This window comes from Erythrolamprus reginae, chromosome 1 (assembly GCF_031021105.1).
Source record: "Erythrolamprus reginae isolate rEryReg1 chromosome 1, rEryReg1.hap1, whole genome shotgun sequence".
Classification (NCBI taxonomy): domain Eukaryota; kingdom Metazoa; phylum Chordata; class Lepidosauria; order Squamata; family Dipsadidae; genus Erythrolamprus; species Erythrolamprus reginae.
The window spans coordinates 268,164,675-268,184,307 of record NC_091950.1 but is presented as its reverse complement, the minus strand read 5'-3'; the positions used below and the strand labels follow the sequence as shown (position 1 = coordinate 268,184,307).

The 19,633-nt window shown below is 35.9% G+C and overlaps 1 protein-coding gene across 2 annotated transcripts in view; it reads left to right on the top strand.

The window, feature by feature from the left end:
• The window catches only part of MBOAT2 (membrane bound O-acyltransferase domain containing 2), a 106,213-nt gene extending 87,201 nt beyond the window's left edge, over positions 1-19,012 (top strand). For both annotated transcript variants that reach the window (XM_070732958.1, XM_070732957.1), the window contains exons 8-13: positions 8,199-8,391; positions 9,283-9,386; positions 11,867-11,931; positions 13,968-14,100; positions 16,470-16,621; positions 17,454-19,012. In XM_070732958.1, the coding sequence (XP_070589059.1) occupies positions 8,199-8,391; positions 9,283-9,386; positions 11,867-11,931; positions 13,968-14,100; positions 16,470-16,621; positions 17,454-17,679 (873 nt within the window). In that variant the 3' untranslated portion in view covers positions 17,680-19,012. The remainder of the gene's footprint in view (positions 1-8,198; positions 8,392-9,282; positions 9,387-11,866; positions 11,932-13,967; positions 14,101-16,469; positions 16,622-17,453) is intronic.
• The last annotated feature ends 621 nt before the right edge of the window (positions 19,013-19,633 follow it).

Genomic DNA, 19,633 nt, shown 5'->3' with positions numbered 1-19,633 from the left:
TGATAAGTATAAATGCCCGTTGTATTAATTTTCAGAACCATAAATCACTACATTAAGACTTCTACAATTGTTAGCTAATGTAAACACTTCCTCATATGCTATAAGGTTTGTGATGGTTATAGGCCTTAGATGCACTTCTGTGTCACTGCTTTAATTGAAGTATATGATATTTTTATAGAACAAATAACTAATCATAACAATGAATATCTCTGTATATTAAACAAAAATGTTTAACAGCAATTAATCAAAGGCAGTTTCATATAGCACCATTTCATTTTAAACAAAAATTTCATGCATGTGGACATGTAATATGAATGTGAGGAAATAAATATTGTTTGTAATATCTTAAAACCTATAATCTTGTAATTCTAGGACTTGTGTCCAAAATATAAGTTAACCATGTGACAAGTCTTTTTTTTTTAATGTTTTCTGTTGCAAGCCCTTATAATGCTAAATCCAACCCAGTCTCTGCTATTTTAAGAAGCATTATTTTACAATTACTTACATTTTTTTAAAAAAAAAAATGAAATGTGTGGCACTGTTCTTTGTAATGAAAGGAAAATAATGCAATTCTACTTTGCATTCTCATTTTCTCAGAGCTATCATTTACTTAACAGTATTTGAAAGCAAGCATTATTGTTTTTCATAATGCTCTCTAATAATTATCATAAAAATGCATACTTAGTTTAGATTTCAATGGAAAATCAAACAGACATTTTATTTGTACTTTAAATGAAAACTTCAACCCATGTTAAGATTATTATGGCATAAAAATTATAACCTCATTTTAGTGTTTGCGTGCTTGCGTGTATTCGTGTGTGTGAGTGTGTATAATCATTTAAGTTTTCAGTAAAAGGTTCTTTGATAGATTAGTTTATCAGAATGCACTCTTTGAAGCCATAAAAGTTTTTATTATGAGTCAAAAACGGTATTGAAAAAATATGATTTATTTGTGATGTATTCAAGTACATGTCGTCCTTGACTTATGAGCATAATAGAGCTCAAAGTTTTTGCTGGTAAGTGATATAGTTGTTAAGTGAGTTTTGCCCATTTTACAACCTTTCTCACCACAGTTGATAAATATAATAGAATAGAAAAACAGAGTTTATTTATTTATTTATTTTATTTATTTATTCGATTTTGTTTATGCCGCCCTTCTCCTTAGACTCAGGGCGGCTTACAACATGCTAGCAATAGCACTTTTTAACAGAGCCAGCATATATTGCCCCCACAATCGGGGTCCTCCAATACAGGAGTTGGGAGAGACGTTGGAGGTCTTCTACTCCAACCCCCGGCTCAGGCAGAAAATCCTAACATTTCAGACAATTAGTTGTCGAATCTCTTCTTAAAAACTTCCAGTGTTGGAAAATTTACTTCTGGAAGTTGAAATGAATAACTACAGTTGTTAAATTAGTAACACAGTTGTTTAAGTGACAGAAGGTTGCAAAAGGTGATCACATGAACTTGGGACACTCAACCGTCATAAATATGAGTCAGTTGCCAAGTGTCTGAATTTTGATCATGTGTCCATAGGGATGATGCAGTGGTTGTAAGTCACTTATTTTAGTGCCATTTTAACTTTGAGTGGTCACTAAATGAATTATTGTAAGTGGAAGACTGTATTGCAATCAAAATTATTTGATATTTTGAATTTGATAACAGTTTTAGCATTATAGAGTAACTGTGCACAAATCTTCTGTTATCTGACTTGAACGACAAAGGAAATTTATTTCCCTCCCAAAAAAAGTTTTAGATTATATGTTCTCATGCAAGCAAATTTTACTTGTAATTAAATAACTCTTCACTGAATGATCAGTGCACTTATTCCAAATAGAGAATGCATAGAATTGCAATATTCTACAGTTGCAGAAACACTATTTTATTTTATTTTAACTAATTGGTACAATCACCCTTTTCTTAAATACTTGTAGAATAGGGTGGCTGATAGAACTTAAGATGTGGATGCAAAATAATGACAGATAAACAACAAAAGCCAAAATGTTTTGGATGTTGTTTTTCTGCACGTTGTTTTAATAAGATGGCCTCTTTTTAGTTGTTTCATGCAAGTTAAATAGGATTTTCATTTTTTATTTCATAGGGTTCTATTTTTCTTCATACATTCAAATAATTTTTCTGATAAAACATTAAGAATTTTAAAATGCTTTTAAAAAAAGACCTTGCAATTCCTCTCTTATTTGGTTGATTCTGATTTGGGGCAACAAAAATATATTTCCCTCTTTCCTTCATTCCTTGGGAAAGTTTGCATCTTTCCCAACAGAGAAGCATTTAAACAACAACAACAACAATAATTTCCAAGCTGATGTAACTATTGCATCCCATGGATGTTGAGTCATAAAATGTCATTATATTCTGCTGTGCACCAGACTGTCCATGGCATTAAGATTCTACTTTCACCTGTCTTACAGCCAATATTCAAACAAATTCGTTGGCCGCTTTCTTACTTGTATTAAAAGTGAAGATGATGGTATGTCCGAGTCTATGGAGAGGGGCGGCATACAAATCTAATAAATAAAATAATAATAATAATGTTCTGTCTGGGTCCCTCCAGAAGCCAACACCAACCAGAAAGAGAAGCCAGACACACTGGTAAAAATCAAAGGCAGTTTATATAATTCAAAGCAAAGACAGGTAACAGAAACTGTTCTTACAGACAAGAACACGCTGGAACTTCACAGAGGTTTCACAAAGGCCATGAAAGAAAACAGGATTCTTGCTGTCAAAAACAACGCTGGAGATAACAAACCCACGCCTCCCCCAAGTCTTCCAGACCTCTAGGCCACAAGCCAAGATCAGAGACGCCGAGAAGCGAAGCAGGGTCACAGAACTTCCAGTTGATAACGCTCCACAAGGCTGTAAGGGCGGGCCTGCCTTTTAAACCCTGCTGAGGAGAACCACACCCAAACCCAGCTGTTGCCAATTCAGTGATGCAAATACCTTTCTAATTGGTCCCGTCTCTGAGCTGCACGTCGCTGTCTCATGTCAATTATAGCCTGTGCTTCTTCATCCAATGAGTCCAGGCTACTAGCTGGGGAGAGCCCCCCCCCCCGGGACTCTCAGGCTGCTCTCCCTCCTCCTCTTCCTGACTTTCCTCTCCCCCGTCTGCCTGGTCCTCCCCCTCCTGTTCACTGTCCTCCTCCTCTGGGCATGGATCCAGCAGAGACGCAGCCGGTCCCTGAGGAGCCTCAGGCTGAATCACAACTAATAATAATAATAATAATAATAATAATAATAATAATAATAATAATAATAATTTATTGGCAAATACCAGTTTCCAATCACAGAAGCAAAAAAAAAAGTAGAAATTTAGAACATCATTTTCAGTTCTGACTTCAAATATAAAAGTTATTTTTGATTCCTAATATAAACAAACAATGATAAATGGGTGATGCTGACTTTCTATAAAAACTTATTGGAAAGTGTTGATGTATAAATAAGTGCATCTATCAGTGAGGATCTATAAATAACACTACTTTTAAATGTGATTTAATTACTCAGGACAGGTAAGTTTCCCCCCCCCCCATTGTATTGCTTACATTTTGTAGTTTATGCCACTTTAGCTTTCTGACATCAAACAAAACAGTGTGTGCACTTGACCCTACATCTATTCCCAATGGTGTTAAGAGAAACCTGCCTGTCCTTCATAGCGTATTGCTTTGGGGAAACCTTTTGAATGGTGCAGCTCTTGACTTTCTGCATTTTCCCTTTGCAACTTGCAATTTTATATGGTTATATAAAAATTTCACTGCTGCTTTGTGTTGCTGAAATGCTTGTGTAAAATAGAATGGGGCGGGGGGGGTTTAGGCTGGATTCTCATACTTGTTTATTAAAACAAAGAATACATGAAGACATTTTTAGATTAAATTTAAATTTCTTGCACCATGAGGATCAGCAAATGGGAAGCTCTAGTTGAAAGAATGGTGTCCTGCCTAATCTAATAAGCTTCTCTTTTTTGGGTTTGAATTTCATTTCTGTAACATAAAATTAACGAATGCCCCTTTTCCTTTTATTAGGTGCATGATACAAGTTTAAAATAACATTGTCTGTTTGCTAATTGCATGTTAACTGAACACTAGCCAACATTTTAAAGTGACTTATTTCATATCTCACTCCTATTATACCCTTTTACAAGCTATCATTTGTTGGTGCTCAAAGTTGGTGTCAACTGTCTGAAATTATTGTCTATCTTCGTAAGTTTCTTCTTCTTACAGCTTTCAGCTACTCTCATATTCCCATGTTCCTATGGAACAAATCCCCTTTGCTTCTGGCTTCATATAAAATTTTTTGGCTCTTGATTCTTTGTAGTTTTTAATGAATCCAAGCACAACAAACTTTATTACACTTGGAAGATTTTACTGAACTAATGACATTTTCTGAAGAGGCAACCAACCATTGAAATGGTTTAATTAAAACATTATTTAATTAATTCAGTCATTAAGAGCCTGAGTTAAACTCCATTGTGCTGGGGGTTAGTTACTGTATTTCAGCTGATTTCAGAGAGATGCAAAATTGAGGCACCTGGTGTAAGCACTTCACTTAACTAATTTCTAAACAAAGAAATGCTGTAAAGCAGATACCACATGGTACAATAGCCTCCCCAAATTTGCTGCCCTCCGGATCTGTTGAACTTACAACCCCTACAATCCCAAACTCGGAAAATGAATTATGAGAGTTGTAGGCAACATATTTGGAGAGTGCATTACATTGGGAATGGCTACTTTTACTGTAAATAATAAGGCTATTGCTTCATTTATGAATGAATAGGAGCTAACAACTTAAGTAGAAGCTCATGAATTTGAACTAGAATTAGGGCTAGGCAATACTTTAGATCTCAGCACAGTCATAAATTTACTTTCAACAGTAAATGAGATTAAAAAAAAACCTTTTCCATATAAATAGTTTATTACTAAATATTGACATATGTAGTCGAAATGATGGTATATCAGAAATAAGTTATTTGATACATTGATTATTATGTTCATTATGATCATTATGTTAAGTGCCATAGGTTCGCCATCACTGGTATATACCCTTCATTTTTTTAATCTAAAGGTAACAGTACTTGACACAGAAAAGAAAAAGAGAGTAGACCTCTTACATTCAATTAAAAATGAAAATGAACCAACTGCAAATGTATGTTATTTATTTATTTTACAATATTTCATGGTCCCCTCCCCCAGTTCTGGGTAGACTACAAGAAAGTCAAAATTAAAATATAAGACACAGCACAATCAATTAAAATAATGGCATCAGTAAACAGTACAGGAACTTAATCACAGTTGCCCATCAATAAATCATCTGAAGAGCCAAATGGATGCTGGGACAAACTCTTTCGACTTGTTTGCGAAAATGCTGATAGTGTTGGGAATATCCATCTCTCTTCTGTATTCCACAGAAAGGGAGCTACTGCAGAGAAAGTATGTACCAGTCCTGTGCCTCACAGAAGAGATTTGCAATAGACCCTCTGTAAAAGGCCAGATTTAAGGACAGGCAGATTTAAATCTAGTAAATACAACCCAATGCTGTGCATTTGAATAACCAGACTTTTTAATTGGGCCTGGAAATCTAGCAGCCAATGCAGCATTTTAAAGATACAGATTATTATTACATGTCAGGAGTATCTTGTTAGAAGTAGGACTGTATGTTTTGTGCTAGCTGTGGCTTTTACTGATGATCCAAATCTTGAACCTGGAAGAGCTTAATTCACAATACAGTGTTCCCTCAATTTTCGCGGGTTCGAACTTCGCGAAAAGTATATACCACGGTTTTTCAAAAATATTAATTAAAAAATACTTCACCGGTTTTTTCCATATACCACAGTTTTTCCCGCCTGATGACATAATATGTAATCGCCAAACTTTCATCTGCCTTTAATAAATATTTTTTAAAATAAACTTTAATAAATAAACATGGTGAGTAATAATCTAAATGGTTGCTAAGGAAATGGGAAATTGCAGTTTAGGGGTTTAAAGTGTTAAGGGAATGCTGGTGATATTGTTCATAGCCAAAAATAGTGTATTTACTTCTGTATCTCCACTTCGTGGAAATTCGACTTTCGCGGGCGGTCTCGGAATGCATCCCCCGCGAAAATCGAGGGAACACTGTATACCACCACAAAAAACCCAATTACTTGGTTGGGAACCCTCAGCATGAGGGGTGAAATACAGCAGGTTCTGACAAGTTCCGGAGAACCAAAAAGTGGAAATTTTGAGTAGTTCGGTGAATCGTTAGCGGAAATTTTGTATAGTTCAGAGAACCAGCAAATATCACCTCTGGCTGGCCCCAGTTTGGGATGGGAATGGAGATTTTGAAATGTCCTTCCCCCCAGGAAAGGGGGGAAGAATGTGGATTTTGCTGTTATGCCCACCAAGCCAGGCCCACAGAACTGGTATAGAAAAAAAATTGAATTTCACCCCTGCTCAGCATCCTAACTAAAATGAGCAAATAAATTCTTCCAGAAAGTGACCTACTTCCATATTTTAAAAGGGTAGTCTTATCTAGAGCTCTCTCTCCTGGAGCAGAATATAAATTCAGTGAATGAAAAGATACATGGATATCAGTTCTGAGATTCTCGTGGGAACAGCAGTTAAGTAAGCTATTTTCCCATCAATAAGTAGAATTTTTCTATGAACAATTGTTTCTAAAGTGAAACATTGTAGACAACCCTTTACCATGTTATGAGGTTGCTCTTCTAAATTATCTCCTCCAGGAAGCAAATGTCTTTTTAGAGCAGGCAGATGTATATTTTATATATGATGTGATATCACATATTAAATATAGATATATTTTCTACAGCAATAGCACTTAGCATTTAGACTTATATACTGCTTCACAGTGCTTTATAGCCCTCTGTACGTGGTTTACAGAGAGTAATCATATTGCCACAAACAATAATTATTCTAACAAACTGATTGTTATTCTAACAAAGTGATTCAACAATGCAAAATTGTTAAATGTTAAATGGGCATGTCTTGTATTACTGTACTGCTTTAGTTATTATTTGTGGTTGTTTGCTGATCCAATATTTTAGTTGAGCAAAAGATTTTGGATATATTAATCTTGTATAAAGGCAAGAAATTTCTGAAGTGGAATATCTATTTAGAATTTGAGGATGAGGGGTAATGTTATGCCATCAGAAATTACAGTGGAGGAATTACAGAAATGCAGAAATATCAATACCAAAATGAATTAGTGTACCAAGAGTAAAAAATAATAACAATAAAGAATCTGGGTCAGGATGCTAATATAATTTCAGAAAGCTACACATAATCTGTACTGGATTAAAAATTATAGTTTTAGCATACTTGCATTCAGTTATAAGAAATATATTTTTAAAAATCACTACTATATTTACCAAGTTGCATATCATGTAGACTGATATACTGTATCTATAGGTCATTCTTGTTTTTTTTTAATTTTATTCAGTGTTTATATTGATAGAATACTAGTTTATGGTCCCATAATTCCAAACTAAATGTGTTAAAATGATTTCCATATCACATCTGTAACTCAAAACTTTTTTTAAAGATATAAAACAGTCTTGTAAACGATTGAAGAATATAATTTCTGGTTGCATGTTATATAGTTGTTTGTTTTGTGATACCATTAAGGAATCTAGAAAACTAATCAGTTCAATAACAGAATGCCCTATTCCCTAATAGGCGAGTGCTATGGATCCCTAATATGTAGAAGAAATCCAAAATGGCCTTTAAAACAGAGACTCCTACATTAAGACAAGAAATAATAGTAATATTTTTTTAAAAAATCCAAACAAACAACCCTTCCATTAATCATGGCAGTTAGAATGCCTCTTGGTCTCTTTCTTTTAACACTATTGCAAGTCAATAATAGACATACTTTTTGTTTTAGCCAAGTAATCCATCCTCCTTGCTTAACTTGGTATTGGAAAGGTAGGCTTTAAAGCAGAGGTGGGGAACGATGGCCCCTATATGGCTTGGGGACTTCAACTCACAGAATTCTTGAGACAACTGGCTCAGGAATTCTGCAAGTTGAAGTCCACACGTCACAAAAGGGCCATTGTTCCCCATCCCTGAAAGTCTGTTTTATTTTAATCATGCAAGAGCAATATGCTTCATATATGAAATCAGTCGTAAATAATTCGATTTAAAAGGTTTCTGTATAAAAGATGCTCACAATGTCTTATATCTTGCATGTTTCAGATAGCTGTGGCGCAGAAACTTGTAGTGTGTGGACTATCCTTATTATTTCATATGACTGTTAGCAAAACTTTCCCTGTAGAATACAACATTGATGACCAATTCAGAGCAACAGCATCTTTTCCCACAAAGATTATCTACCTATACCTGTCACTAATGGCTGCCAGGCCGAAGTATTATTTTGCATGGACTTTGGGTAAGAAGTTTGGGGGGAAGGGATGGAGAAGAGTGTTCCTTTTACACAATTTATAACAGAATGCTGAAATAATATGTTTAATAGAGTGGGCCCTCTTGTGGGCCAAGGAAGAACTACATTTACAGAAATTTAGAAGCACTAGGTTTTTTTAATAGCGAATAAAGCATTTTATTAGGTGTTTTGAGCTCAGATTTAAACATAAAACTATGGTTTGTGATAGTATGGTAGCTAAACAGAATGTCCTAGGAAAGATTGCTCATATACACAATTAAAATTTAGATCCAATTTGTGGAAAGGCAAAAGAATCAAAGACTATAATGGATCATTCTTAATTTCAACACTGGTAGTAATAATAATCCTGCTGTTTTTCTCAGTTATATGTATTTTAATTTGATACAAAAACATAGAAAGAAACAAAAAACTATACTACTACTGGATAAACATTGATGATTATGCATTTAAAATTTTGAATGATATTTTCTCTTTTTAAAAATCTAGTGGTCATATGAATCATATGATTTAATACTTTCAATTATCATAACTTCTAGGAAAAGAATTCCTTTAATAGTTTTACCATTTATTTTTAATATGAAATATTACCAACATCCAGACTCTACTGAGAAGCCTGTAAAATATGTGTGTGGATTCTAATCTGGCTTCAGATTTAGGAAGAGAAACAGTAATATTGTTTTTAAAGCGTTCAGTTTGAAATGTACTTTTTCATAATTTGTTTTAATATGTTGTAGAAATAGGGAAAAATTGGGTTTTGCTAGTATTTGGTGTTCAGTAATAGTAGTTGCAAAATATACTTTTAAAAAGTTCTTTGTGAAAAGCAATGCTACCACTTATAATATTTTTATAGCTTTCTACAATTCTTACTTTTCCTTGCAGCAGAGGCAATTAACAATGCAGCTGGATTTGGCTTTAGAGGTTACGATAAAAATGGCGTCCCACACTGGGATTTAATTTCAAATCTACGAATTCTGCACATAGAGGTTAGTTCAAAACTTTCCAAATGGGGATATTATTTACATAATGTGGATATTATTAGTTTGTTGGAATGAGTTACCCTGATGAAATGAGCTTAATAGGAGTAAGAATTTCATTATCCTAACTGCACTGGTATACAGGTAGTCCTTGATTTACAATAGTTCATTTAGTGACCATTCAAATTACAACAGCAGTGAAAAAAGTGGCATGCCACTTTTTCACATTTACGACCATTGCTCCATACTCACGTGAACAAAACTCAGATGCTTGCCAACTGGCTCATATTTATGATGATTGTGATGTCTCAGGGTCACGTGATAACCTTTTGCGACCTTGTGACAAACAAAAGATAATGGAAAGGCCAGATTCATGTAAAAACCTTGTTACTAACTTAACAACTGCAATGATTTACTTAACAACTGTGTGTCAAATTTCACTTAATTGTCTCACATAAATTTTTCAATTATGATCCTAAGTCAGTGACTACCTGTATTATTTCCATTCCCATATGGGAATCTCAGTACGTCTCAATACATGTGCTAGAAAATATAAGCAGAAGGATCTTATTATATTAAAATAGAGATAAACTAGATAAGCCTTTGGTTTGAGCCAATTCAGCTCTTTAACATTCTTTTATAATTTCATTTTAAGCTCAATTGTGATCATAAATCTAGAATTACCTGTATTTTAAAAAAACACTAGGAGGTCATTTATACTTCCTTGTCATCAACTCTGTCATCACCTTCCTTCCTTCCTTCTTTCCTTACAGACAGACAGACAGACAGACAGACAGACAGACAGGATTTAGGTACTACCCATTCTGTGGGTTGTGTACAAATAGAAGTAAATAATACAAATAATACTTAATTTTTCTACTTCAGTAGAGGAAGTTGATTTTTTGTCCTTTTCTTTTATCTTATGATTAGAATGAGTAGCATTTTTATATAGAACATCTCTATATGAAAGCATAGTTGCATTAATCTGTCCCAACAACATTGCAGAGTTTTCTGGCACATTGAAACTGACTACATTTTGCTTTGTTTGCTTTGTTTTTAATGTATTGCCAATTCTCTGTGGTTTTAAATTTCACTTGCTCAACAAGAATATAAGCAAGCACCATATGTTTACTGAAATTAATAGAGAAAAGAAAATTCTCCCTTTACTACATGTGGACACTATTATTGTTTTTGTAGGGGACCAGAAACCCCTTTCCTATGACAAGCTGCTTCTAATCTGTTGGAGACAGATGTTATGATTAATATAAACATTTCTCAGTAGAATTATGCTACATAAGACCTGTATAATCAATGGGTCTGCCGGAATTATATGACTTGAAAATACAAATTTTCCCCTTTCAACAAAAGAACCTCATAAAACCAAAATCACATAGAAATCAGATTATGTATTTCAGAAGTATACTTTTCAAAATAATGTTTATTTTCTTTTTTTTAAAAGCACTTAAATGCCTTGTGAAGATAGAAATTATTTACAAATAAAAAATTTAAAAACTAAAATGCCTATAGTCTCTTGAAAATATTTATTTGATTTATTACTCTATAGTATGAAACCACCAAACTTGATTTACATAAGTACATTCATTTATTAATGATCAAGATCGTGCCCTATGACCAGTCACCTTATCTAGCCTTTATTTATTGTTTTCTCAACTGTAATAGTTCACCTTTCTACATGAAACAAGATTTCAGACCTAACTTATTACCTATAATTACAAACTATATTATATAGAGCAGGAGTCGGCAACCTTAAACAGTCAAAGAGCCACAAAGGTCCTAACTGGAATCCCCTGGTTCAATTCTAGAGCCGATCAGAAGTCCAATTCCCCACCATAGAGTCTCCTTCTAGCGCAGCATCCTTTTTCCTCTACCAGTCCTAACAGAAAGCTCTATCAATTGTGGAACTGTCCAGAAAACCCGCCCCTTGCCATAGAGTCTCCTCCTGGCATGCCTTACTTCCACTCCTCCCCCAACAGGAAGCTCCTCTCAAACTGGCGAAGCTGCAGCAGAGGAATGATAGAGCCAAGTATGGCTGATATAGAGTTTACAACATACCATTTGAATGTTATCGGAAAGAATGCAATACATGTTTCATTCATAGCCTAAATCAGATGTAAAACGTAACTATGAAGATAGCTATAGAGATAACCTTCTCTATTATTACTGCATCCTCCCTGGGAATCTGGAGAGTTGTTAGAAAGAAATAATATATATCTGCCGTAATAAATTGGGACTTGATTTAAAATGGGAAATGTCCAGTTGCTGAAATTCTTGTTACCAAGTCCTTTTCATATTAGTAAATCTTGCTAAAGGATACTCTATCACAATATTGTTTTTACAAAAACTGATTTAAGGTGGCTGCCAAAAATACTGAAATATTTATTTATTAATTAAATTATTATGCTGCCCATGTCACTGGTATACAGAGTTTAAATTTGGTGAAATAATATAATTATCTATTCATGTTACAGTTTTCAACAAGTTTCAAGATGTTTCTTGATAACTGGAATATACAGACAGCACTTTGGCTCAAAAGGTACATTGTTTAATTGATTGATGTACATCCCATTGTAATCAAAATTACTGTTAAAAACATATATTACTCTCTTGCTGATAATTCAGTATTACGAAGCTGTCCTCAAGATTTGGGGATTATCGTGTTGCTAATAAGCCTGAATCTCTTCCGTTTGCTTATCCATTGTCCTTTTCCTCTGCTTCAGGAAGACTAATTTCAAAGGCTGCTATATGGTTATAAGTCAGATTTGGAATCTCGAGAAACCCTTCAGAATCTAGGTCCCTTTGGGTGTGAATGGGTGTAACAGTGTGCCATTTTCAAGAAGTATATTTTTCCAGATTCCTTGATTTTGGAAGTTCTACATTGGAATAATGGCCTTAGACCCTAAATGTATAGCAGAAATGTTCTTCTTTCCTTCCAGCATTCTGCAGTTTCTTGTACTCAAGAATCTATTGATGATCAAGGAACCTTCCTAACAATGTGGGGTAGAGAGAAAGTCTGCGCTCAGCAGTTTCAGCATCTCATTCTATCTTGTTCATCAGGACCACCTGATTTTCTAGGGTGGCATTTTGGCAGTGCAAAAGAGACAAATGGAGATAAATTAAATTTTTTGCTTATCATCTAGGACAGTGTCCCCCAACCTTGGCAACTTGAAGCTATCTGGACTTCAACTCCCAGAATTCCCCAGCCACCATTTGCTGAAGTCCAAATATCTTCAAGTTACCAAGGTTGGGAAACACTGATCTAGGACCACGATGGCAAACCAGAACTTTTGCCGAACTTCCGGGTTTGGCGTTTGGGAGGCCGCTGGGAAGCCCCGCCGCCCAGCTGTCACCTTTTAAAACAGCCGGGGGGCTTCTCGGCGGCCTCCCAAATGCCGAACCCGGAAGTTTGGGTTTGGCGTTCGGGTTCAGGAGGACACTGGGAAGCCCCCCGGCTGTTTTAAAAGGTGACAGCCGGGCGGCGGGGCTTCCCAGCGTCCTCCTGAACCTGAATGCCAAACCCGAACTTCCGGGTTCGGCGTTCGGGAGGCCGCCGTGAAGCCCCGCCACCCGGCTGTCGTCTTTTGAAACAGCCGGGGGGCTTCTCGGCGGCCTCCCGAACGCCGAACCCGGAAGTTCGGGTTTGGCGTTCAGGTTCAGGAGGACGCTGAGAAGCCCCCCGGCTGTTTCAAAAAGCAACAGCCGGCTGGCGGGGCTTCTCGGTGGGGGCAGCAGCGGGTACGTAAGAAGGAAAAAGTTCATAAGAAGAGGCAAAAAATTTCTGAACCCCGGGTTCAAATCTCAGGTTGTTCGTAAGGTTGTTCGTACCTCATGTTCGTATCATGAGGTACCACTGTATACATTTGTCAAAAAGAGGCAAAAAATTTCTGAACCCCGGGTTCAAATCTCAGGTTGTTCGTAAGGTTGTTCGTACCTCATGTTCGTATCATGAGGTACCACTGTATACATTTGTCAAAAATCATGTGATACAACATTTAATTATTATCATAGGGGTCAAATAAGCAATGAGGAAACAATATTAATAAAAATCTTAAGGATACAGACGACACGTTACAGTCATACAGTAATAAGTGGGAGGAAATTGATGATAGTAATGATGAGGGGGAAAAACTAATAGTAATAGAAGTGCAGACTTAGTAAATAGTTTGACAGTATTGAGGGAATTATTTGTTTAGTAGAGTGATGATGTTCAGGGAAAGACTGTTCTTGTTGTCTTGGTGTGCAGTGCTCTATAGGGTTGTTTTGATGGCAGGAGTTGAAGTAGTTTATGCCCAAGATATGAGGTGTCTGTAAATACTTTCATAGCCCTCTTTTTGACTCATGCAGTATACAGGTCCTCAATGGAAGGCAGATTGGCAGCAATTGTTTTTTCTGCAAAATTAGAACATTTCTACCATTTTTTCTAATTTGTAAATTTGGTAGGATTGATTGTCTTGCATGCTGCTTAAAACTTTCAAGGATTTTTTAAAAAATGTTATTTCTGGCAAGCCCTGTATTGCAAAAATGCACTTCTTGCCTTTCTACATAATGCTATATCTTTTTTTTAACTTTCAGAGTATGCTATGAACGAGCCTCTTTCAGTCCAACAATACAAACCTTTATCTTATCAGCCATTTGGCATGGGGTATATCCTGGATATTATTTAACTTTCTTAACAGGGGTACTAATGACAGTTGCATCACGAACAGTAAGTATTCCTTATTATATAATTAGATGTATTAATTCAAAACTTACTTAGTGTTTATTTTTAGATTTTTAGATTACTTCTTAATAAAAACAATTGCTTTATAATAAAAAGACTTTTGAAAATCATTAAATTGCTCTGTGGAATTACAGGTGGTCCTGGATCTATGGCTACACATTTTTTGTTGTTAAGGGAGATATTTGTTAAGTGAGTTATGCCCCATTTTACCACCTTTCTTGCATTGGTTGCCAATCAGTTTCTGGTCACAATTCAAAGTGTTGGTTATGACCTATACAGCCCTTCATGGCATTGGACCAGAATACCTTAGGGACCGCCTTCTGCCGCACGAATCCCAGTGACCAATTAGGTCTCACAGAGTTGGCCTTCTCCGGGTCCCGTTGACAAAATAATGCCATCTGGCGGGACCCAGCAGAAGAGCCTTCTCTGTGGTGGCCCCAGCCCTCTGGAATCAACTCTCCCCAGAGATTAGGACTTCCCTCACCCTCTTTGCCTTTCACAAACTCCTAAAAACCCATTTCTGCCACCAAGCATGGGGAAATTGATTCCCCTCGGCCGTCCTGCTTTAAGTATGGTTTGTTTGGGATGTATGATTGTATTTATATCAAGGGTTTTAATTGTTTTTTTTTAATCATTGGATTTGTATTGTATATTGTTGTTGTGAGATGCTCTGAGTCTTTGGAGAGGGGCAGCATATAAATCTAATAAATAATAATAATAATAATAATAATAATAATAATAATAATAATACAGTCGTTAAGTGAATCACTGCAGTTGCTAAGTTAGTAATAGAATTGTTAAGTGAATCTGGCTTCCCTATTACTTTGCTTGTTAAAATGTTGAAAAGATCACAGCATGTTCTTGAGACGCAGCAGTGATCATAAGTATGAGTTAATTACCAAGCAGCTGAATTTTGATCACATGATCATGAGGATGCTACAAAGGTCATAAGTGTGAAAAACAGTTCACAAATCACTTTTTTCAGTGCTGTTATAACTTTGAATGGTCCCTAAATGAACTGTTATAAGTTGAAGAGTCCCTATATTTGATTATTTACAGATTTAATTTATATGGCTGTCACAGATGTAAGCCTAGCAGTTAACATCAAGTTAAACAAAGTAATCAAACCAACTGACAACACTCTTCAGGCATTTATCTGATTAATTCCTTAATAATAAGTGTAAAAAAAAATCAGGGCAAAAAAAGAAAGAAATTTAACATCTTACAGAAAAACAAGTAAGATTGGGACAGTCTGGATTTTGAAGGCTATGCTATTCCACAGGGCAGGCGTAATGACAGAGAAGAGACTGTTTGCAAATATGATGGTAATACTGTAATAAATAAACAATTTCCCAACCAAATTTCCTACTAAGTTTCAACTTTTCATAGGTGTTTATTAGTCTGTCTGTTTTATATTGTTTCTGCATTATTTTATTTTTAAAAACTCATCTACAAATGGTAATACATATTTTAAGCATACTTGTTTAAGAAACTTTTTTTCTTAAGTATTAGTTTTCAAACCCCACATTTAAAAAGTATAGTGGTAATTTTTTTTAGCTGAAAAAGAGAACTATAAAATCTCAAGAAGAGTTATGTTTTAATTCTTATATTGTAAAGGAGGGAGCTAATAGGTCAGTTTATATTGAAATTTACAAAAAGTGTGGTCGTAAGTAATCATTTGAGGCAATGTTGTCTATTTTTTAAATTTAGATAGATATAGAGGTGTGTGTGTGTGTATAGATATAGATAGATAGATACAGTAATACCTTGTTTTACGAACCTAATTGGTTCCCTGGGGAGGTTCGTAAGGCAAAAAGTTCGTAAGGCGAAACATTGTTTCCCACAGGAAACAATGTAAAATGAATTAATCCGTGCGGGGGGGGGGAATGCAAAAAAACCCCGCCACCCGGCTGTCACCTTTTGAAACAGCCGGGGGGGCTTCTCAGCGTCCTCCTGAACCCGAATGCCAAACCTGAATTTCCGGGTGCGGCGTTCAGGAGGCCACCGAGAAGCCCCCCCGGGCTGTTTCAAAAGATGACAGCTGGGTGGTGGGGCTTCTCGGTGGCCTCCCGAATGCCGAACCCGGAAGTTTGGCAAAAGTTCGGGTTTGGGAGGCCGCTGAGAAGCCCCACCGCCCGGCGGCGGGTTCGTAAGACAGAAAACATTCGTAAGAAGAGGCAAAAAATTTTTGAACCCCGGGTTCGTATCTCGGGTTGTTTGTATGTCGAGGGGTTCGTATCATGAGGTACCACTGTATATTTCTTTAGATACAGCTTTTTCTCAGATTTATATAGATGTTACCTGTTCTATAAAATGTTTATTTACTAATTAAACATCTCTCTCTTTAAATTTAGATTAGAAAGAACATTAGAAATTATTTCCTTGATTCTCCAGCCATTAAATTATATTATGATATCATGACATGGATCGCAACTCAAATAGCAATAAGTTACACAGTTGTGCCATTTGTACTTCTCTCTATAAAACCCTCCTATGTATTTTACAGGTAAGATGATCCTTTATCCTTTTTAAAAAGTGCCACTTTTAAAAGCAATACTTTAATCCATTTTTCAATTTCATATGGCTAGAATGTTATGTGATGTTTGGTGCCTGATTGAGATTTAGGAAATTAACACAGAATCACAGATTTCTTTTAAATAAAATGAATGCTCAAACAAAGAAAATGTTTTGTTCATCATGGTAGCAGAAGATACTGGAAAAACAAGGAAAAATAACACTAGAGGAATAAGTACAGTAGTACCTCTAGATACGAGCTGCTCTACATGCGAGTATTTCAAGATACGAGCCACGAGGGGAGAGACATTTCTGTTCTAGTTCCGAGCTGAAATTCGGGATACGAGCCGAGCGTCCACTAGGTGGCGCAAGAATCCTTGCTTTTGGTTATCTCGGAGGGGAAAAACAACTTGTTCCAGATACGAGTTGCCTCGAGATACAAGCTCCCTTATGGAACGAATTATGCTCGTATCTAGGGGTACTACTGTACTTTCCAAAAGTCTATAAGGAGTTTCCAGTCAGCAAATTCAGTCCTCTTAACCACATACTTTCCCACTGTTCCATTTGTATCTTTTAACCACATGATGGTGTTTCTGGCATTAGAAAATGGCCAGGCTTTCTCAATGTGGGAAAATTAACCGGGGAGAAGGATAATAAGCTATTTATTATCTACAATCTGAGATAGCCAAATAATCTCATATATTTTTATACACAAACACACTCACAGATTGTACTGCTGGTTTTCTGACAAGTAGATAAATATAGAAGTGTCGAAACATTATCATATAATGATCAAAACTCTCTATTTCTGTCTCTTCGCTTAGTTCCTGGTATTTCTCCCTCCACATTGCCTGCATTTTAGTGCTGATGTTTCCAATGACAAGAACTCAAAAAGGGAATAAAGAGCAAGAAAGCATCCAGCCTTCGTGGTCCGAACAGCAAGAAGAAGGAAAAGAAAAAAGAATTACAGGACATAATAGTTATTCTGTGGCAAATAGCTTCAATCAAAGAAGAGACATCACATCCAGAAATGCAGCAACGAAACAATGATTGCAGATGCTACAGATGCTATATTTTATATTTGCAAGACCATTTATAGCACCTTTTAAAAGGGGTTTGTATTTGTCTGAAAAGATGGTTAGAAAAGAATGCTATATCTCTAGGGAATACACTAGTAAGATGAAAGCAAAGCTAATTAACCACTCCCGTGCCATGTTCCTATGGATCACGCCTTATATGGAAATATTACAATCATTTCAGTGGGCGCTCAGGACCAACAGCATTTGTCATTGGCGTGCCCCTATGCTGAATGTACATTGTAAATCCCTAGGCACTGTGTGGGGTGGGAAACCGTTGTGTCAATCTGGAAAACCAGAAGGAAAAAATCTTGCATTGCCTTAAAACCCTCTATCTACTGAAAAGTAATATTTCTAAATAGTATTTTCATGTTTAGTATAATATATTTAAAGTATAATTCAAAAGTAAGCTTTGGATTCTGAGGGACAAAACAAGAAATGGAAAGCAGAAAACCCCACTGCCCGGAGTGAAAAGAAGAAGGAACTGCAATAAGCACCTCACTATCTGGAGGGTTTTCTTAGTATATCAGGTTTGTACAGTAGAGAATGGAAAGCATCACTAATGCTAAATCATAGTTGGTTTCTCTATTAAAAACAGTGGTTGAAGGAAAGCCCTCTGAAAACATTTTTTTAAAAAAATATATATGAAAAGTCACCCTTTCTAGAGCCAAATGTTTTAATTTAACTTTGGTCTTTAGGATGAGTACGTTTTGCAGCAACCTTCACAAAACGTGCACAAAATTCCTATTAAAACTGCAACTTCACAATAACAATTCTCCTAATCCTATAGAAATCATTTCACTTGGGGGGGGGGTGTCACTAGTAAAGATGGATCAGATATAGAATTAGTGTGAAAAGGTGCTTAAGATGGCCATTTTATCTTATGGTTATCAATCCGTTTATATTAAACTAAAAGTGAAATTGTTAAATTGGTACTGTCTAGTTGAACACCATTAACTATGTAACACCAGAATACCTGTGGTTTAGAACAAAATTAAAGCGAGATGTAATATATGGGGACCATAGTGTAATATTTGTTAAAACTTCCTCAACCAATTCTTTTGTTTCATAATTTTACCTTGAATTTATATCCAGGAAATTGATCAATTATTAATTGCTTTTTGATGAAAATTTACAATTGGTAAAGAAATGATGTGCTAAAGGGCTATAACTTTCATTTGCTTGCTTGTCTATCTGTTAGATTTTTTTACTGAATGGAAAAAGATGTTACCTTTAAAATACACAGAAAGGGACGGTAAGAAATGAAAAATGGCATTTGGTTATTATTAAAATACGTTGATTTTTCATTCCTGTTTTGTTTTAAAACCTAAATGTTACACACCACATGTCCAAATATGAACCCACAAAGGGAGAAATAGATCCAGGAATCTTGGAAAGAAATAATAATTATTATTATTAATAATAATTTATTGGACTTGTATGCCGCCCCTCTCTGAAGACTCGGGGCGGCTCACAACAATAATAAAACAATATAGCAGTAAAACAAATCCAATGTTAAAAGACATATATAAAACCCCAGCAATTAAAACCATACAGCACATACATACCAAACATAAAATATAAAAGCCTGGGGGAGGATGTCTTAGTTCCCCCATGCCTGGCGATATAGGTGGGTCTTAAGTAATTTGCGAAAGACAAGGAGGGTGGGGGCTGTTCTAATCTCTGGGGGGAGTTGATTCCAGAGGGCCGGGGCCACCACAGAGAAGGCTCTTCCCCGGGGCCCGCCAAACGACATTGTTTGGTCGACGGGACCCAGAGAAGGCCAACTCTGTGGGACCTTATCGGCCGCTGGGATTCGTGCGGTAGAAGGCGGTTCCGGAGGATGGACACCTTTCAGCAGAAATATCAAGTTATCATAAATTTGATCTTCCAATCAGTCTTTCAGTGGCAAATAAGAGTAAGCTAGA